Here is a 16,143-nt window from a genome sequence, read left to right as displayed (position 1 = left end):
AATAAATGTTTAAAAACATATTTATTACAATCGTATAAAATATCTGTTTTATAATATAAATCTGTATGAATGATACAAAATAGATGCCAATGGCACTCCACAAAAAGGGCTATTCAACTTTTCATAACACTTTATAAAAGACACAGCTCTCCTTTTTTAATTAATACGAAAGTTCCTTTCGCCCTTCATGACTAGCTTTATAATGGCATGCTCCGCCGCGAATAATGCGGCGGGCATAACCTCGTCAATAATAACATTACTTTTAAATACAAAAGACAGATTAAAACACCAAGAACGAGAAATGGCGTCAGAAAGGTATAATACAAAAGGGCTATATACATAGGGACGTGCAAGTTGGCAGTTTTGTGCTAGTGAAGGAAGAGTACGAAGAAAAGATCACCAAAAATATATATATATGTATAAAAATTATAATTCCTTACAAAATAATGACTTACAACAATTGCAATGGCATCATCGTACGTGGAAAATAAAAAAACGCCGGACAGAATGGTTGTGGCAATTAAAAGTAATAGATGTAGCGGAAAGAAGTTGCAGGCGTCAGCAGTTAGGCCGCTTAATCGTTTGTACTCTGTCTCGGTCGACAAAAAAAAGCACCAATCCGTTTGTCAAAATAAGAAATAGAGAATTACAAAAGATCAGTCTTTTTGGAATAAGTTTACTTCCTTTATTTTTTTTAAGATTTTTTTCGTTAGTAAACAAAGGGAGGATACTGCGCGAAAGCCAGCACGGGTGCGCACACGACAGGAAGAACGATTATTAGTGGCGCGTGGGCGGGGTGTGCTCTAGTCCGCAGCGGGCGTTTCGCTCTGCTGAGACAATGCGTCATCAGCAGCAACGTCTGGGAGTAACCCACGCGTCGCGCCTGGCTGGCTGGCAGTCTATCGGTGGGGCAGTAGGAATAGGCGAGGCAACAGGGCGTGCAGTACCAGTAGTGGTGACGAAGAGGGAAAAGAGCACGTGCAGTGGCAGATCCCTCAGTCACGCGTTCGACGCTACACACAAGCCACGTGCAAACGACGGAGAAAGAGGAATAAAAAAATAAATATATCGTGGAATGTCGACTGTGGAAGGGATACAATAAGCTACTGTTTTTCTCCCGAAGACAAAGAGCTCGGTGGGCGGTGGGAAACTGTAGTTTATAAAAAAAAAATAGTCGATTATAAAATAGATCACCAAATCTCGGTGAAGGCAGTATATGTATAAAACTTCAGAGTTTCCTCTCTGATATGTATACTCTTAAAGGCACTTCGTACGTGATATAAGCTCCGGTGGAAGACCTTGGAGTTACAGAAATTGAGATTCCTGGAAACGATAAAATGGGCGCCGCAACGCCAGATATGTATAACAAATGTAGGCCAGGCAAGGCAAGGCACCAGTTACGTAAATCGACACACTCCCCACGGAGTTTTCGTTAAAGGTCATCTTAATAATACGATCGTTTAGAACGAGTTATGCGCCTGGGCGGTCGGTTTTCTGTGGACAGAAAGTGACTGACTACCGCCGAGGCATCCGGACACGTTCTAAGAGTATACAGGCAGTTTTTCACATGTTTACACAGTTTAAACGACACATACCGTCAAGAAGTGGGCATACATGGAGTGACAGGTGCATTTATCACGCTACATTAACCATCTTTATGTGGCAGAACGCCGGCGCTGCGGCTCAAAACACTGGAGCACGATCCGTAATTCAACCACTGTGCTCCCTGGAGCTCGTAAAGTAGATCAGCATCGTCCACTTGCTTCGTGTGCGCCAAGTCCTTCAGAATTTAATAGGCAGGGAATGTTGCCGTGTAGGTGCATGGAGTTGGTGAAACTTTGGCTCTTTCTGGGACTCCAGGGAAGCAGGGAAATGGGCTAAAGCTGAGCGGAGTGGAGTGATAGGCACATCAGACAAATGTAATGGAAATCGGGGTTACACATTAAATCTTAATGTTTTTCAGATAGACGACTGGTAGTCGATCTTCGCAGAATTTCAGGACTTGGCGACAAAGTTTTTAAGAAACGGGAGATGCTACATTTGTTGGTATCCATGTAACTGGTGGAGCACTGCCCAGTGATGATGGTTGTGATGGCTGGAGATGGTGTACCAGTTCTCCCTCCTGTAACTGGTGCGGCAGCGGTCGGCCGTGGAGCGCCTGTTCACCTCGGGGCTCGCAAACCACTGGCGGCGAAACAGCGGACAAGAAGACGCGCGTTCGCGTCCGACGAGTGCAGAGTGCGTCTGTCGGCTAGTGGTAGCCGGCGGCGACGGCTGTGGCGCTGTTGACGCGCTCGTCGAGGTGCATCGCGGGGGCGGACGGGGGCGGCGACTGGCTCGCGGGCGACGTGGGGCCGGCGCCGCCGCCCACGCCGGGCCCGGCGCCGGGGCAGCCGCTGTCGGCGTGCTTGGACAGCAGCGACATGCGCGAGAACGTCTTGCCGCAGAGCGCGCACGAGTACTTCTTGACGTCGGAGTGCGTCTGCAGGTGCGCGCGCAGGTTGGAGCGGTCGGCGAAGGCGCGCGAGCAGTGCTGGCACGAGAAGGGCTTCTCGCCGGTGTGCGTGCGGATGTGGCCCTGCAGCAGCCACGGCCGCGAGAACGCCTTGCCGCACATGTTGCACTTGCACGGCAGCGTGTGCGTGCGGATGTGCATCTTGAGCGCGCCCAGCGACACGTACACCTGCGCACAACAGAAGACACCGCGTTAGGAACCACGAGCATTCGAGTAAATGTCTAACTACACACTCTAGATTATTTATGCATCGTTCAGACTGCAAAAAATGTCCATTCTAAAGCCGTACTGTCTGTTTTCCCTAATGTGACTTTTCTCTTACGCAATATGAACAATTCGGGAAAAGACAGATTGCTATTTACTGTAAAGAAGACACCTTAAGTTGCAGACAGGCACAATTAAGAGAAACTTAGACAAAAGTTTTCGGCCACAGCCTTCGTCAGTAAAAGAAATACCACTCATTCACACAAGCAAGCACACCTCATGCACACATTGGCTGCCAACTCCAGCAGCTTGGACCAGAACGCCACTCTTATGTGTAAGTATCTTAACAGGGCCTGCCTGCAAATTAAGGTGTCACCTCTACGGTAAGGAGCGATCTGTCTTTTGCTACATCGTTGATATTCCAGCCTAGAGTTTCCATTAATTTTTCTCTTAAAGGAGAATGAAGTGTATTCTTCTAGTAATTCTACTCAGCTACCTTTATCGTTTTACTGTTCAGTGAAGAAGCATTGATGTAAACATAAGTTTCAAGAACGGGCTAAAAATTCAGGGTGAAAGGATAACATTACAAATCGCTGATGACATTGCAGTTCTCAGTGGAAGTGAAGAAGAATTACAGGAGCTGTTGAATGGAATGAACAGCCTAACGGTTCTAAGCACTATTAAACTTACAAGCCGGCCGGGGTGGCCGAGCGGTTCTAGGCGCTACAGTCTGGAACCGCGCGACCGCTACTGTCGCAGGTTCGAATCCTGCCTCGGGCATGGATGTGTGTGATGTCCTTAGCTTAGTTAGGTTTAAGTAGTTCTAAGTCTAGGGGACTGATGACCTCAGAAGTTAAGTTCCATAGTGCTCAGAGCCGTTTGAACCATTTGAACCAAACTCAGAAGCTGAGGTCATCAGTCCCCTAAACTTAGAACAACTTAAACCGAACTAACCTAAGGACGTCACACACATCCATGCCCGAGGCAGGATTCGAACCTGAGACCATAGCGGTCTCGCGGTTCCAGACTGTAGCGCTTAGAACCGCTCGGCCACCGCGGCCGGCGAATAGCCTAATCAGTACAGGATATAGATTGAGAGTAAATCGAAGAAAAACGAAACTAATGAGAAGTAGTAGATATGAGAACAGTGGGAAGCCTAACACCAGAATAGGGGATCACGAAGTAGGCTAAGTTAAGGAAGTCTCCTGTCTAGACAACAAAATAACCCATGATGGACGGGGCAAGGAGGACATAAAAAGCAGACTAGCTCTGGCAAAAAGGGCAATCCTGGCCAAGAGAAGTTTACTAGTATCATACATAGTCCATAATTTCAGGAAGAAATTTCTGAGAATACATGTTCAGAGCACGACACTGTATGGTAGTGAAACATGGAATATGGGAAACCTAGGACAGAAGAGAAAAGAGACGTCGTGCTACAGAAGAAAGTTGAAAATCAAGCGGACTGATAACGTAGGGAATGAGGAGATTACCCGAAGAATAGGCGAGGAAAGACGTATATGAAAAACAGTAACGAAACTGCGATTATGGTTCTGTATCAGCTATCGAATATTTCGGAGCAAATGAAAATTACTGCACCTCGACAGCAACATGGGACGCGTGTGTAGCCCAACTGGTTCCTCTGCGGCACACCTATTGCATATGCGGGTGTCCCAGGAAGAACGGTCAATATTCAGCGATACAATAGGAACGATCATTCTAAGCAAAACGTCTAGCGAACATGGGCTCTGCAATGAGAACTTGTTCAACAGAAGAGACGTGTTTCAAGGTAGCGAAGATAAAGAAGTGGTCATAGCTGTTAAGTTATACACTTTTGAGCTCTTGTTTACTGGACTTTTTTTGTCATTTGGGTCCATACTGCCGCCTCTCAAAATATGGAGAGCAAACGGTTTGCCGTAGGACAGACCTGTTCAACAGTATCGAAGTGCTCATAGTTCTTAAGGTATGCATTTCATTACTGGACTTTTTTTTTTTTTTTTTTTTTTGCTTCGAATGATAGTTTCTGACACATCCCTGAACATTGACCATAGTCAGGTAACAAACAGCCAAGCTACACTGCCTCAATGCGTAAGTAAGTAGGCCGTTTCTTCTTGACAAAGCAACCGCAGAAATACGAGGATCTTATCTAACAACGTAGATACCGAGAAGGTTCCGGGCATCAGTGGCTCACGATATTAATAAATGCAGACAGATATTAAAACAGTACTAACATTTTCTTTTCCAGGCGACAGTTAAAATTATGTAACTAACTAGAAAATGCATGATGCAATTGTCTTTTAATGGTTATTTATTACTACCATTTTCAGTCACTGACCATCATCACAGTAGAAAAATTACAATCATATGTCATAAACGAAGACTTGATCATAGTCAAAACGTATTAAATAGTGAACATAAGTTCCCACTACTACAGAAGCACAGCTCCATCAGTAACAAGCAAGGGTGTACTGCATGCCGATTATTAAGTCAAGCTGCTTTAGCAGTGGAAAGTTTTGCTGTTAGTTCCGAAATTTTGACTTTTTTCGACTTATTCTTCGTGTATGAAGACAAGTATGACGCGTGATCCAGGACAGAAAGAAGGTCAGCATTGGTAGTAACGTCATCTGTCTTGTTTATGGCATTGCAGATCTAGACTTCAACACAAAGGGCAGCTATCGTCAGTACTTTATACGTTGTCATGTAAACTGAACGTAATTATAATGACACATTCCATTTTAACTCAGGCATGTATGAGTTAGCTCGGACCGCGTCGTTAATTACATTCAGTACACACGACTACGTATAACGCACTGATGAAGCTGCAATGTCGGTTGAAATCTAGATCTGCAATGCAATAAAGAAGACAGATGACATGACGACCGATGCTGACCTTTCTGTCCTGGATTACATCACGGCCGTGAGGTACAGTCATTTCCGCTGATCAAATATTGTAGGACATGCGGTGTTGCGACTGTAATTTTTCTATCCTGAGGATGCCAATGACCGCGAAAGCGGTCGTAATTAATATTACAAGACACCACTGTATCACACATTTTTGCAGGCGACTAGAACAGTGGGTAGGATGGGAAAGAAACTGACCTTTTCGCAGAACTTGCAGCTGAAGGACTTCTTGACGGCCTGCGCGCCGGAGGCGGCGCTGCAGTGGAACTGGCGGTGCTTGGCGAGCCCCGAGTAGGTGGAGTAGGCCTTGCCGCAGTCGGGGCACTCGTAGCGGCCGCCGGCGCCCGCCGCCTCCTTGGGGGCGCGGCTCTTCTTGCTGCCGCTGCCCGCCCCCGAGCTGCCGCCCCCGCTGGAGCTGCTGGCGCTGCTCACGCTGCCCGGCGAGCTGAGGTCCTCGGGTGACGGCGGCTGCTGGAAGCTGCTGGAGGACGAGGTGGGCGACAGGCCGGCGGGGCCCGCGTACGGCAGGAACAGCTTGGGAGGCGGCGCCACCACCGCCACCGGCGAAAACACGTGCGGCGCGGGGCCCGGGGGCGGCGCCGGGGGCGACACGGGCGCGAACGGCAGCGGCGCGTACGGCTGCGAGTGGTGGTGCTGGGCGTGGTGGTGCGAGTGGTGGTGGTGATGGTGGTGCGCCGCGGGGTGGAAGAGCGCGTGGTCGGCGGGGTGCGGCGGGTACCAGCCCACGTAGGGCGGCGGCGCCTGCTGGTAGTGGTGCCACGGCTGCAGGTAGTCGGCGTGAGACGGCGTCGCCGCCGTGTTGAGGCTCAGCGGCTCCAGGGGGCCGCCCTTGCTCGCCAGGAAGTGGTGGCCGGCCACCGGCGTCGGCTGGTGCACGGCGGAGCTGCACGGCGGCGTCGGCGGCGGCGTCGACGCCTTGGAGGCGGCCGCGGCGGCGGCGGCGGCGGCGGCGGCGGAGGCTGCCGAGATGAGCGCCACGGCGGCGGGCGGCGTCAGCGGCTTGGGGCAGTGCACCGTGTGCGTGGGCGGCGGGGGCGGCGGCTGGGGCTGCGGCTGCGGCTGGGGCGGACCCGTCGAAGACGCCGCCGCGGAGCTGACGCTCAGGTCCTGTGGCTTCGTGCTGAGGTTCTCGGGCTCCGAGTTGTCCTCATCTGCGAAACGGAAACAAACACGTATTGTAATACACAAACGTAGACGGCCCGAAATGGTCACTTCAAAAATGTCTAGCTGAGTCGGCTCTTGACCTCAATAGTTGGCAGTGGGCCGAGCACGGCAACTTCGAGCGCCTACTGCACCCTACCACGTTGCGCAATTTTGTAAACGTCACTGTAGCAACGCCTCAGTGTTGCCGGAGCGCTAACGACAGCTATTATTGCTTTCGCCTGCAGCCGTTTGCCCTTCGTCGATGAGAGCTGGCAACAACTTAGGTCGACTCGACTGCAGTTAGTCCATAGTGTATAGAGTTATATAAATTTGTGAGCGGTGACATCCCTTATACTTTCTAAACTGTAAAGCCAAACAATCGACATACAAGCGTTCCTGTAAAAACAAAAAACTTCGGTGGTATCAGGTCTTAAACATTTTCCTTTCGAAAACGAATTCCTCAATAAAATTCAGTGATATAAATGTCGTAAAAGTTTCTTCACATTTTTACAACTTTTGCAGTTGGAGGTTTCATCCTTGCAACCGATAAGAAATGAGTAATGTGACGACGAACGATACAGGGTGTTCCAGAAATGTTGCGACAAATTTCGAGGAGCTGTAGAGGGCGCTTGAGGATAGGAATCAGTTTCTGGATCCGTCATTCAAAGGCGCTAAGTAGCTTCGAAATTACAGGCATCGGCACTGCCGCTAGGCCATCGCTTCGGCAGCAAATGTGACTTTCTACAATGACGGGCCGGAGGCGGTACGTCTCGCAATGCTGTTAGTTATTCAGTGGCCGCGACTGATGGCCACGATCGCCAATGGAGAAGATGAAGCTAGCTGCTGCGTGGGCAGGCCTCTTCTCCTGCGAATGCAATGCTCTGTTGCCTTGGTGGAAGGCGGCTTCGGGCATGTGTTTCCATCTGTAGTCTATTTTTCTCCTGTTTTCCCAAAAACACTGGACATTTTAGAGGATTTCAGGATAGAAACAAACTGGAAGTACAAACCCATGTCTGAAACCGACATCCATCGAGAATGCGTCAGCGTACAAAGTCATGTTTGCTGCCGAAGGGATGACATGGTAGGTGCCGACGGCTGTAACTTCGATGCTGTGTCATTCCATGACGTTTTGCCTCATGGGTTCCTATCCTCGACTTGTTCCTCTAGGCACCCTCAACAATCTGCCGCAACACTTCTGGGGCACGCTGCATACTTATGCCTAACATTGAGCTCAATGCAGATAGAATATTAGCTCTGTTGGACAGGACAGATCAGCGAAAGCACAAAAAGTATAAAATACAATGCGGGAAAATGTGTTAGGGAACGGACAATACGCATAATTCATAATCTTGTTCTCTCACACATTGACACTTAAAAACCTTCACGGCAGCCCCAAGGAACTAAACATCGCGCTGGAAGGTTTCTGTCGCCTAAAATGAATAACTCCTGACTGAAATACTTTGTATTCCCTGCAAAGAACTGCTGATTTGACCATGTGAAGCAGAAAATGAACTTGAAAGGAGGACTTTAGCCAAGTCTTTATCGTCTGTCGAAACGGCACAAGTGAAGATAAGCAGGACTACCTGAGGTACTAATTCAACAGACCTAGAGGTGCTTGCGTTCATGTCTTCGCCTGCACTTATATAACAGGGATTTCACGAACCTCGTCTCAAACACTCGTCCCAATACCAGCGCACTTCCATCGAAAAAGGAAAAACCCATGCCCTGCTGCACTATATTTGAACACAGATTGTGGTCTGATTCTCATGTTTTAGAAATCGAAGCAAAGTAGAAACCACGAAACTTAAAACTGTACGCCTGCCTGCCTTTCGCAATAGATTCTGCACGTAGTTACGGAGCACAAGATGTTCTTTCCTTCTAGAATAACATTTTTTTGTTGAAAAGGGAGGCACTTGGACTACGCTTTCATCTGTCATCTGTGAACTCCCCAGTATGACAATAAGGCGTCTTCAGACTTACACAATTGCAGTTGTTCAACTCTTTGTCTGTGGAATGTATTAAAATTAAGTACCACTTCTCAGTCAAACACCACCTCCCCACAGCTTGAGTGGTGACGCAACGGAACCCAAGCCCTGGGTCGGAAGTGCGAGCAGGTACAAAGGCACTTAGCGAAACGGCCGGTGAAAGTCGCCGGATTTTTTCCCCCTTTTACTCCGCCGCTGACACGCGGGACGGCCGGGCGTAATGTAGTCGTTTGCGCAAACGCAATCAGGCGGTGATCTCGGCCGACTACTCCAAATATGATTTGCCGCCGAGGCGCTCGCTCGGAAAAGAGAAAACCCCGGTTTGCCTCTTGACGCCTCGTAGACTACGCCGCAGATGGGGCGCCGGGCGCGGGCGGAAACTTTCCAGAGAACAAGTTCCCGCCGGGAGACACTACAATATGTTCAGCTTCTCGAGGCGCCGTCACTGGCTACTGCGACGCGGAAACCGTGTGGAAAGGCGTGAAAGAGTTTTGACTCCCCGGTATTGTGAAAGAGAAACAGCTGGCGCCATTTAAAGCTTTCATCGCGTGTGTGCTGACCGGCTACAACGATGTCTGCGGAAAGGTCACACCGGATCAGCTTTCGACCAAACAATGACACTTGATCCGCGTAATCACTAGGTTGATGTGACGAGAAAGACTTCTTAAATACAAAACACTGAATATCAAACAAGTTAAGAGACGATTCTAGTAAATTACGCTAGATCATGCTGCACAGTGCACCTGTTACAACTCAGGACCTATTGCAAACGTTTTACAAAAAATTCTAACTGCTTCATTGCAACAGTGAAGCTTCTATTTTCGTGTCGAGCTATTTATGATCCGTTATTGACCAAAAATCGAACGTCAGTTCTATGAGCAGTTGATAAACCGGCATTTCGTTAGTGGACAAAACACACACTTTCGTGCATTACACCACAGAAGATGGCGAATGAAAATTAAAGCTTTTTATACCTTTTTTTAAAAAAATTCCGCCATTTTAATGTCAATCGTTCATTTATTTTACACAGTCATGATTTCGGCTTTGTAGTTATTCTGAAACGCACGTTGAAATGTTTTAACCTTTCAACATGCACTTGATAATTGCTATAAAGCCGAAATCATGACTGCGTAAAATAAACGATCAATTGACAGTCAAATGGGGGAAATTTATTTCAAAAAAAATCCCATATGACTGTGGTCTTCAGCGAAGGAAAGATCGCGAAAATTAAAGTCTTTTCCACCTACTTACGAATGCTGACTACAATCATGGAATCCATTCACCATACACTCACTTATTCTTGAACACTGTCTACTGTTGCCAACAAAGAGTTATACTTTCGACCACGCGTTTCAGTTCAGTGATAAAATTACACTCAGTTTGGAACAAACTGCCACGCAGGCAACAGCATGTCGACCCATAGACGTCCCAAACTAATTAGAACTATGCCGTCGATATACTTTTTCTTTTTGCTATAAAAGGTCATGAGAAATTACGTTATTTCACGAACAAGAAACGGAATGTAGTGGTACACATGTATATACTTTACACAGCCTTCAAGGCGTTTTAGAGTCAGGACAGCTGGTGTTAAACATACGGAGCTGTGCAAATGGAGGAAGCCTGATGCTTGAAGCTCGTATAATTGTGTGCTCCGACTTTTGGGAACAACTGAAAATGTCATTCTTTTGCTTTATCAATGTCCGTGAGATAATTAACAATAGAAAGCTTCTCAACAGTTTGCTCTTAAACAGTATGAGATTTTACGCTCTGTTAAATTAGTAACCATGCTTTTGCCACCACAGGAATAACAGTCCAGCGCTACAAATCGGTGATGGTGCGAACAGTGTTTAAGGAGATAACGCTTGTGAGTCGAGAGAGATTAGCGCAGGGTCCGTTTAAAAGGTTGGCAACAGAGCAAACATACCGTAATTGTTTGCACGGCCGCACTACTGTTATCACTCAGATGCATCACTGATCTCACGGAGCTGCCCTGAATTAATGAGTGCGCGTTGTATTTCTTTGCATCACCACGACAGCAGGAAAACAGTTACAGTCAGTCTGGCTCCGATGATTGTTAGTGGCAGCGCACATTGCCATACTAATGACACACGAAAGAAATTTGTGTGTTTCACAATCATAAAGGTTATATTGTTCTCTCAAATTTTGCGCTGCCAACATGTTCGCATGGAAGAAACGTAAACCATCAAAGTGGCAGAGCGTAATCGGAGGAGTGACATAATTGAAGAATTTAAAAATAAAAGCATTTCGCGTAGCAATAACTCATGTTTAGTTTAACCGTGCAGCATCAGGTAACATTACAAACGTACAAATCAATAACTCCAATACTCATTCCTGTTACAGTCGTTTCGAGGTAAAAAGTGTCATAGCTGGGGAAAGAAAACAGCAACGCTTATGCCGCGTCATGGCGAAATCCGATTGTACAAAAGGCGAAACAGAATGAAACTTCGATAAATAAAAAATGTGAGTCAAGAATACGAATTGGCTAAAAAGACAAAACTGGAAATGCTCAGTCCAGACAGCATATCGCACACAGTCAAGAATGGCGAAACAGCATCTTTAATTTATGTCACTGAAAAATACGTGTGAAGTGCTTGAACGAAAAATGTGATGGAATTCACTGCCAACAAGACTTCCCTGAAATGTAAAGAAATCTTATAAGCTTTATAGAATTGACTCTTTACGTCAAGTTTCCCGAAGTAATCCATTTATGAGTTACGTCTCTGTTCTTGCCGAGGTGCGATATGTACTTCAGAATCTAGTACGATTGTTGAAGACGACTTGAAATTTTTTCCCCGCGTCGTGTAAACTGCAGTGCACATAAGTGAAGGAGGAAATTACGCGATCTCTAAACTACGTTAGATGGTCTCAACACTCAATATAATGAAACAACATAACGAAAGAAATGAGCAGCGAAACAGTGTAGGTTGGTGCAAATGGCTCTGAGCACTATGAGACTTTTGAGGTCATCTGTCCCCTAGAGCTACAATCATGGACATCACACACATCCATGCCCGAGGCAGGATTCGAACCTGCGACCGTAGCGGTCGCGCGGAATATTGTAGGAAATTAAGAAATACGGAATATTGTAGGAAATTAAGAAATACACGAAAAGGCAAAGGAATTGCTACGAGTTAATGCGAAACAGTTCCGATTTTTGTTCTAGAATAGCTAACTCAAGGTATCAAATATTTTTAAAAGTAACTTGCCCTTTACCACATTACTCAAAATATTATCGTTGAACTACTCCCAGTAAGTGGGCCTTTTTCCATAAAGTCCTCACGAGATAACTGAGGGCCGCCATCGGTTATACCGACGCATCTCAACTCCCCAGAGAGATGGAGCCTCCGCCGTAATTGTTGGCTGACAGAGAAAGGAATGGGAGCCATGGAGTCGGGACCTATCCCTCGGCGCACGGAGGCGGTATGCGACTCGTACAGAGCGGACGGGCGGAGAAGTGTTGCTAAGGCCGTAATGACGGCCGGCGACCGGGGTCAGGCGCCGGCGACGTGTGCGGTCTCTGGGGGCGTCGATCGCGTCCCGGGCGCGGCGTTTTCACGCATCTTAGCGCGCCGACGCCGACGGGCCGCGGAGAGGTCAGTTGGCCACGTGCGCCCGCCAGCCTACCTATTACGACCACCGAAGTTAATGTCTTCTTCAGAGCCGAACACGAAATTACACGGCGCACACGTAATCTCCGGCGCGGCCAGCAACCCGATTGATTGTCCGGAAAGCGAAATTATCTCCACGCTCGCTTCTCTTAACTGTCGTACGAACGAATACTCTAAAGGATGATGGCTTAATGCACGCCTTATCCACAGCGAGCAGTTTAGCTTACTGCTTAATTGAGACCCTCGCCGCCTGCCACAAATAGAGTAGAACACCCTGCAGACTTGCACTGTACGTTCGAACACAGTAAGTGCAGTACTTATTAAAAACGCCCTCTCCCGGAGTTTGTGTATCGAAGCTAAACTGTTTCAAAGGCTTAGGTCCAATTACTGTTGCAAGCATGAGATACAATTTTATCTCGTTTGTCCGTGGAACACATGCATTCTTAGAAAGAGTAGGAAAAAGCTACTGAGTTTAATTTCTACAGAGCAAAGTAGCGTTCCAATTACACACACGCACTCCTTATATGTTACTGAATTACAGGAGTCGAATGTTAAATTGTTCGAACTATGTCCTCACCAAGCAATTCCACAGCTGCTGTAGTGTTCTCTCTATGGACGACACTATTCATGTCTCACTTAGCCCTGAACTTTCTGTCGACGTTACATTAGTAATAAAGAAAATGAAAAATTGTACTAGAAATTTTACAATTGACGGCATGAATGTCGTGATTAAGGCTATATAATAACAAGCCAACTACCGTATTCTCGATACCACATTATCTTAGGTCAGAAAAGAACGCGCTGCAGGAACCAAACTTTTACAGCCAACGAACAGAGCAGGAATATCATGTTATTTGCAAAAATGAACAAAGACGACAGATCACGAAACCTTGACAGTTTAATATCCAAATGTCAACAGAAAAATCCGCTGTCATCTAACATCTCGAGAGTAGAGATGCCAAATGGCACTTTGAACGCCATCTGAAGCTTACAGAAATGGCAAGGCAGGCAGGATTAAAGAACGGGCTACTTTATGCTACTGATAAAAACATTCGATACGATTTTGCAGTGCTGTGTTGTTCAGAAGTACGACGCAAGGCATGCATGTCCGAAGGAACAAGTACTGCGGTGACTAAAGCCGATAAGACAGGCATTATATGTATTCGCCGTTGCGTTTATGGACACCATCAGCTGAAAACTGCTATGACGACTTCCGGCCTGGCAGACATTTTCATTGCCGTCATTCCTTTATACATATGATGGTTGTCCATATTTGCAACGGCGAATACACTTAATGTGTAAAAGAAATGTTTTCCGCGATTTGTCACGAGAAGCACTGCGTGATCGAAAATAAGGTAGCGAGTAGGCCTACGTACGCTTTATCTTCTTAAGATATACCACAACTGATCGTCTGGGCTATGTCCTTCGTAAACTATAGCGACAGGGAAAGAAATGAATGAAATAAACATAGAGTAAATCTGGTAACGGGGAAACAGCTGTTAATACTGTCAGAAGTATATCGTAGCAACATCCAGGAATGAGAGGACTTGGACAGTTATATCGTAGTAAGAGCTCAGCGATTCAACAATGATACATCTTTGCGGCTCCAAGGCCAAAGAACTTTCGTGTATCAGAATCGCAGAAGGCTTTGAAGAAAACATGTCCGGCAGCTCCCGACCTAGGCCAACAGTCACTTGTTGCGTTCATCGGCACGCTACGCTAGAACACGTTACGAAGTGAGTGGCGAAATGCAAGAAGTTACAAATCTGAAACCTATTAGACGCGGAAAGGGGCCAAGCGAAAGAGAACACTAATGCTGCAAAAGATATTGACGGCAGAACACAGCTGAGGGCAAGAATTACGTGCAGCGGTCGTGTGCGAACTAATCCCGAGTTGCACGCTGCGAGCGCGGATGGTCTGGCGAGGCTATTTTTACGCCGTATCCGGGAGCAGAGCAGTGATCGAGGTCACGACAACAATTCCGCCGCCGGCCGCTGCTGGCAACAGTAGCCGCCCGCGCGCAGGCTGCAGGTGCCGCAGCCGCGGCGTGATTCAACGGTGAAAGTGCGCACGCGTGCGGCGTCGGCTGCTGCCGCTGCTGCACATCTGTGCCCATATGCGACGCCCCTCACCGGCCGCTAATCGCGAGCTCACGAGAGTCCGCACCACCCGCGCGGCGAGAATACGTCAATTGAACTTTGCCGATTTCAGCGTAGCTGCCAACGCAGTCTCAATATGGATTATCGTGCCTGAGCTCGAGCACCAGATGTTCCACGCGCAGCAAACGAGAACGGGAGGGGGAAGTGTAAGTAGATACGAATTATCAACGAGAATCAAGACTGTACTTCCTAAAAAATAAACTGTGAACTCTTGAGAGTGCTGTGGTACAGGATCATGAATTATTTGCGGATGTTTATCCTTTTGATAACTGTGCCAAAGTGCCAGAAGATGATGCAGTAAAAAGCTTCGAAATCAACTAGAAGTAAGGTAAGCAACAAACACGGCTGAGTGCAAAATTTGTAGGTGAACAACTTTTTTGCTTCATAACGAAATCATTCTCAGCTGAAGTCTCCAGGCGAACAAGAAGCAGACGATATCGTATCGCGAAAAGCGAGCAATAAGAAATTTTACGAGCTACGGACAGTAATGTCAGATATAACTTTTATAATACACTGTTGCCCATGAAGTAACCTAATAGCCCAAAATTTGGGGGAATTTCAAATTGCATATGTAGGAAACTTCATAATTCTCACTCCGAAAGACAGCACTGTGTTCTAACTTGCAGAAACAGACGCACGGATAGATCATATAATTACAATGTTATTTGCTGTTTTGACGCCCATAGAAATTCTAGTGTCACTTAGCCCCAACAGAGAAATTATACGACGCTACTGAGCGCCTTTTCTCGTAATAGGCCCACAGTTGTAGGAGGCTGTCGCAAAAACGTCATGCGACAAGCAAAGTCCACAGTGGAGAAGTAAAGCGAGATGACGCAGGAGCGAATATAGGCAAGACAAGAGAGATCCGATGAGAAGGGCAACAGCGCCAGCGAAGGCAACGCACCTTTTTCCTCCTTGATCATGAAGTCGTGCACGGGCCTCTTCTTCAGCGGGCAGTGGCTGTAGTTCTTCTTCTTGATGAGGAAGGACCGCGGCATCGTGGCACACGATACGGAGCGGTCCAGCCGGGTCACGTCCATAAGCACCAGGGCGCACTGCACACGTAAATCACACTCGTCGCTGTCACGTACTATGCAGCGTAGCACACTCGCGCGCGCGGTCGGTGGGATACTGACAATAACTGGTGTCTCCCTCCTCAACACGTCCTACCGACTCGCCGGTCGCTCCTCGAATGACTAAAGCTCCGCGAGGCGCTCAGTCCAAATACTCCGGCCGCTAGCTGCCAGCACGTGCAGGGTTGCGGCAGCCAACAGGCGTGCGTGACGTCACGACCGGCCGGCCAACGACTGCCCGTCGCGCGCGCAGCGGCCAATCGCCGGCGCCGGGGGCGTGGCCCGCAGGTGGTCCTCCGGGCGGCGCGTGGGGGTACCGGAAACGGCTGGCGGCGCGCGTGTCGGCTCGGCCTGCGTGCTATATGGTGCAACGGTCGGCAGCTGGCCCGCACAGCAGCCCGGCTTGGGTGGGGGGACGGGGGACCGCAAGGGAGGGAAGGAGGGGAAGTGGCCGCCCCGACAACACATCCCGTTACCTGCATTAATGGACTGTGAATTTTCGGACCGCGGACCATA

The 16,143-nt window shown here is 47.8% G+C and overlaps 1 protein-coding gene across 1 annotated transcript in view; it reads right to left on the bottom strand.

Moving 5' to 3' along the window:
* The window catches only part of LOC126088387 (protein escargot-like), a 51,132-nt gene extending 35,404 nt beyond the window's left edge, over nucleotides 1-15,728 (bottom strand). Inside the window, exons 1-3 of the mRNA XM_049906526.1 lie at nucleotides 15,459-15,728; nucleotides 5,816-6,789; nucleotides 2,372-2,683 (exon numbers count right to left, since the gene is read on the bottom strand). Of these exons, the coding sequence (XP_049762483.1) occupies nucleotides 2,372-2,683; nucleotides 5,816-6,789; nucleotides 15,459-15,594 (1,422 nt within the window). The 5' untranslated portion in view covers nucleotides 15,595-15,728. The remainder of the gene's footprint in view (nucleotides 1-2,371; nucleotides 2,684-5,815; nucleotides 6,790-15,458) is intronic.
* Nucleotides 15,729-16,143: the final 415 nt, after the last annotated feature.

Source organism: Schistocerca cancellata, chromosome 6, assembly GCF_023864275.1.
Source record: "Schistocerca cancellata isolate TAMUIC-IGC-003103 chromosome 6, iqSchCanc2.1, whole genome shotgun sequence".
Taxonomy (NCBI): domain Eukaryota; kingdom Metazoa; phylum Arthropoda; class Insecta; order Orthoptera; family Acrididae; genus Schistocerca; species Schistocerca cancellata.
This window is presented reverse-complemented; position numbering and strand designations above follow the sequence as displayed.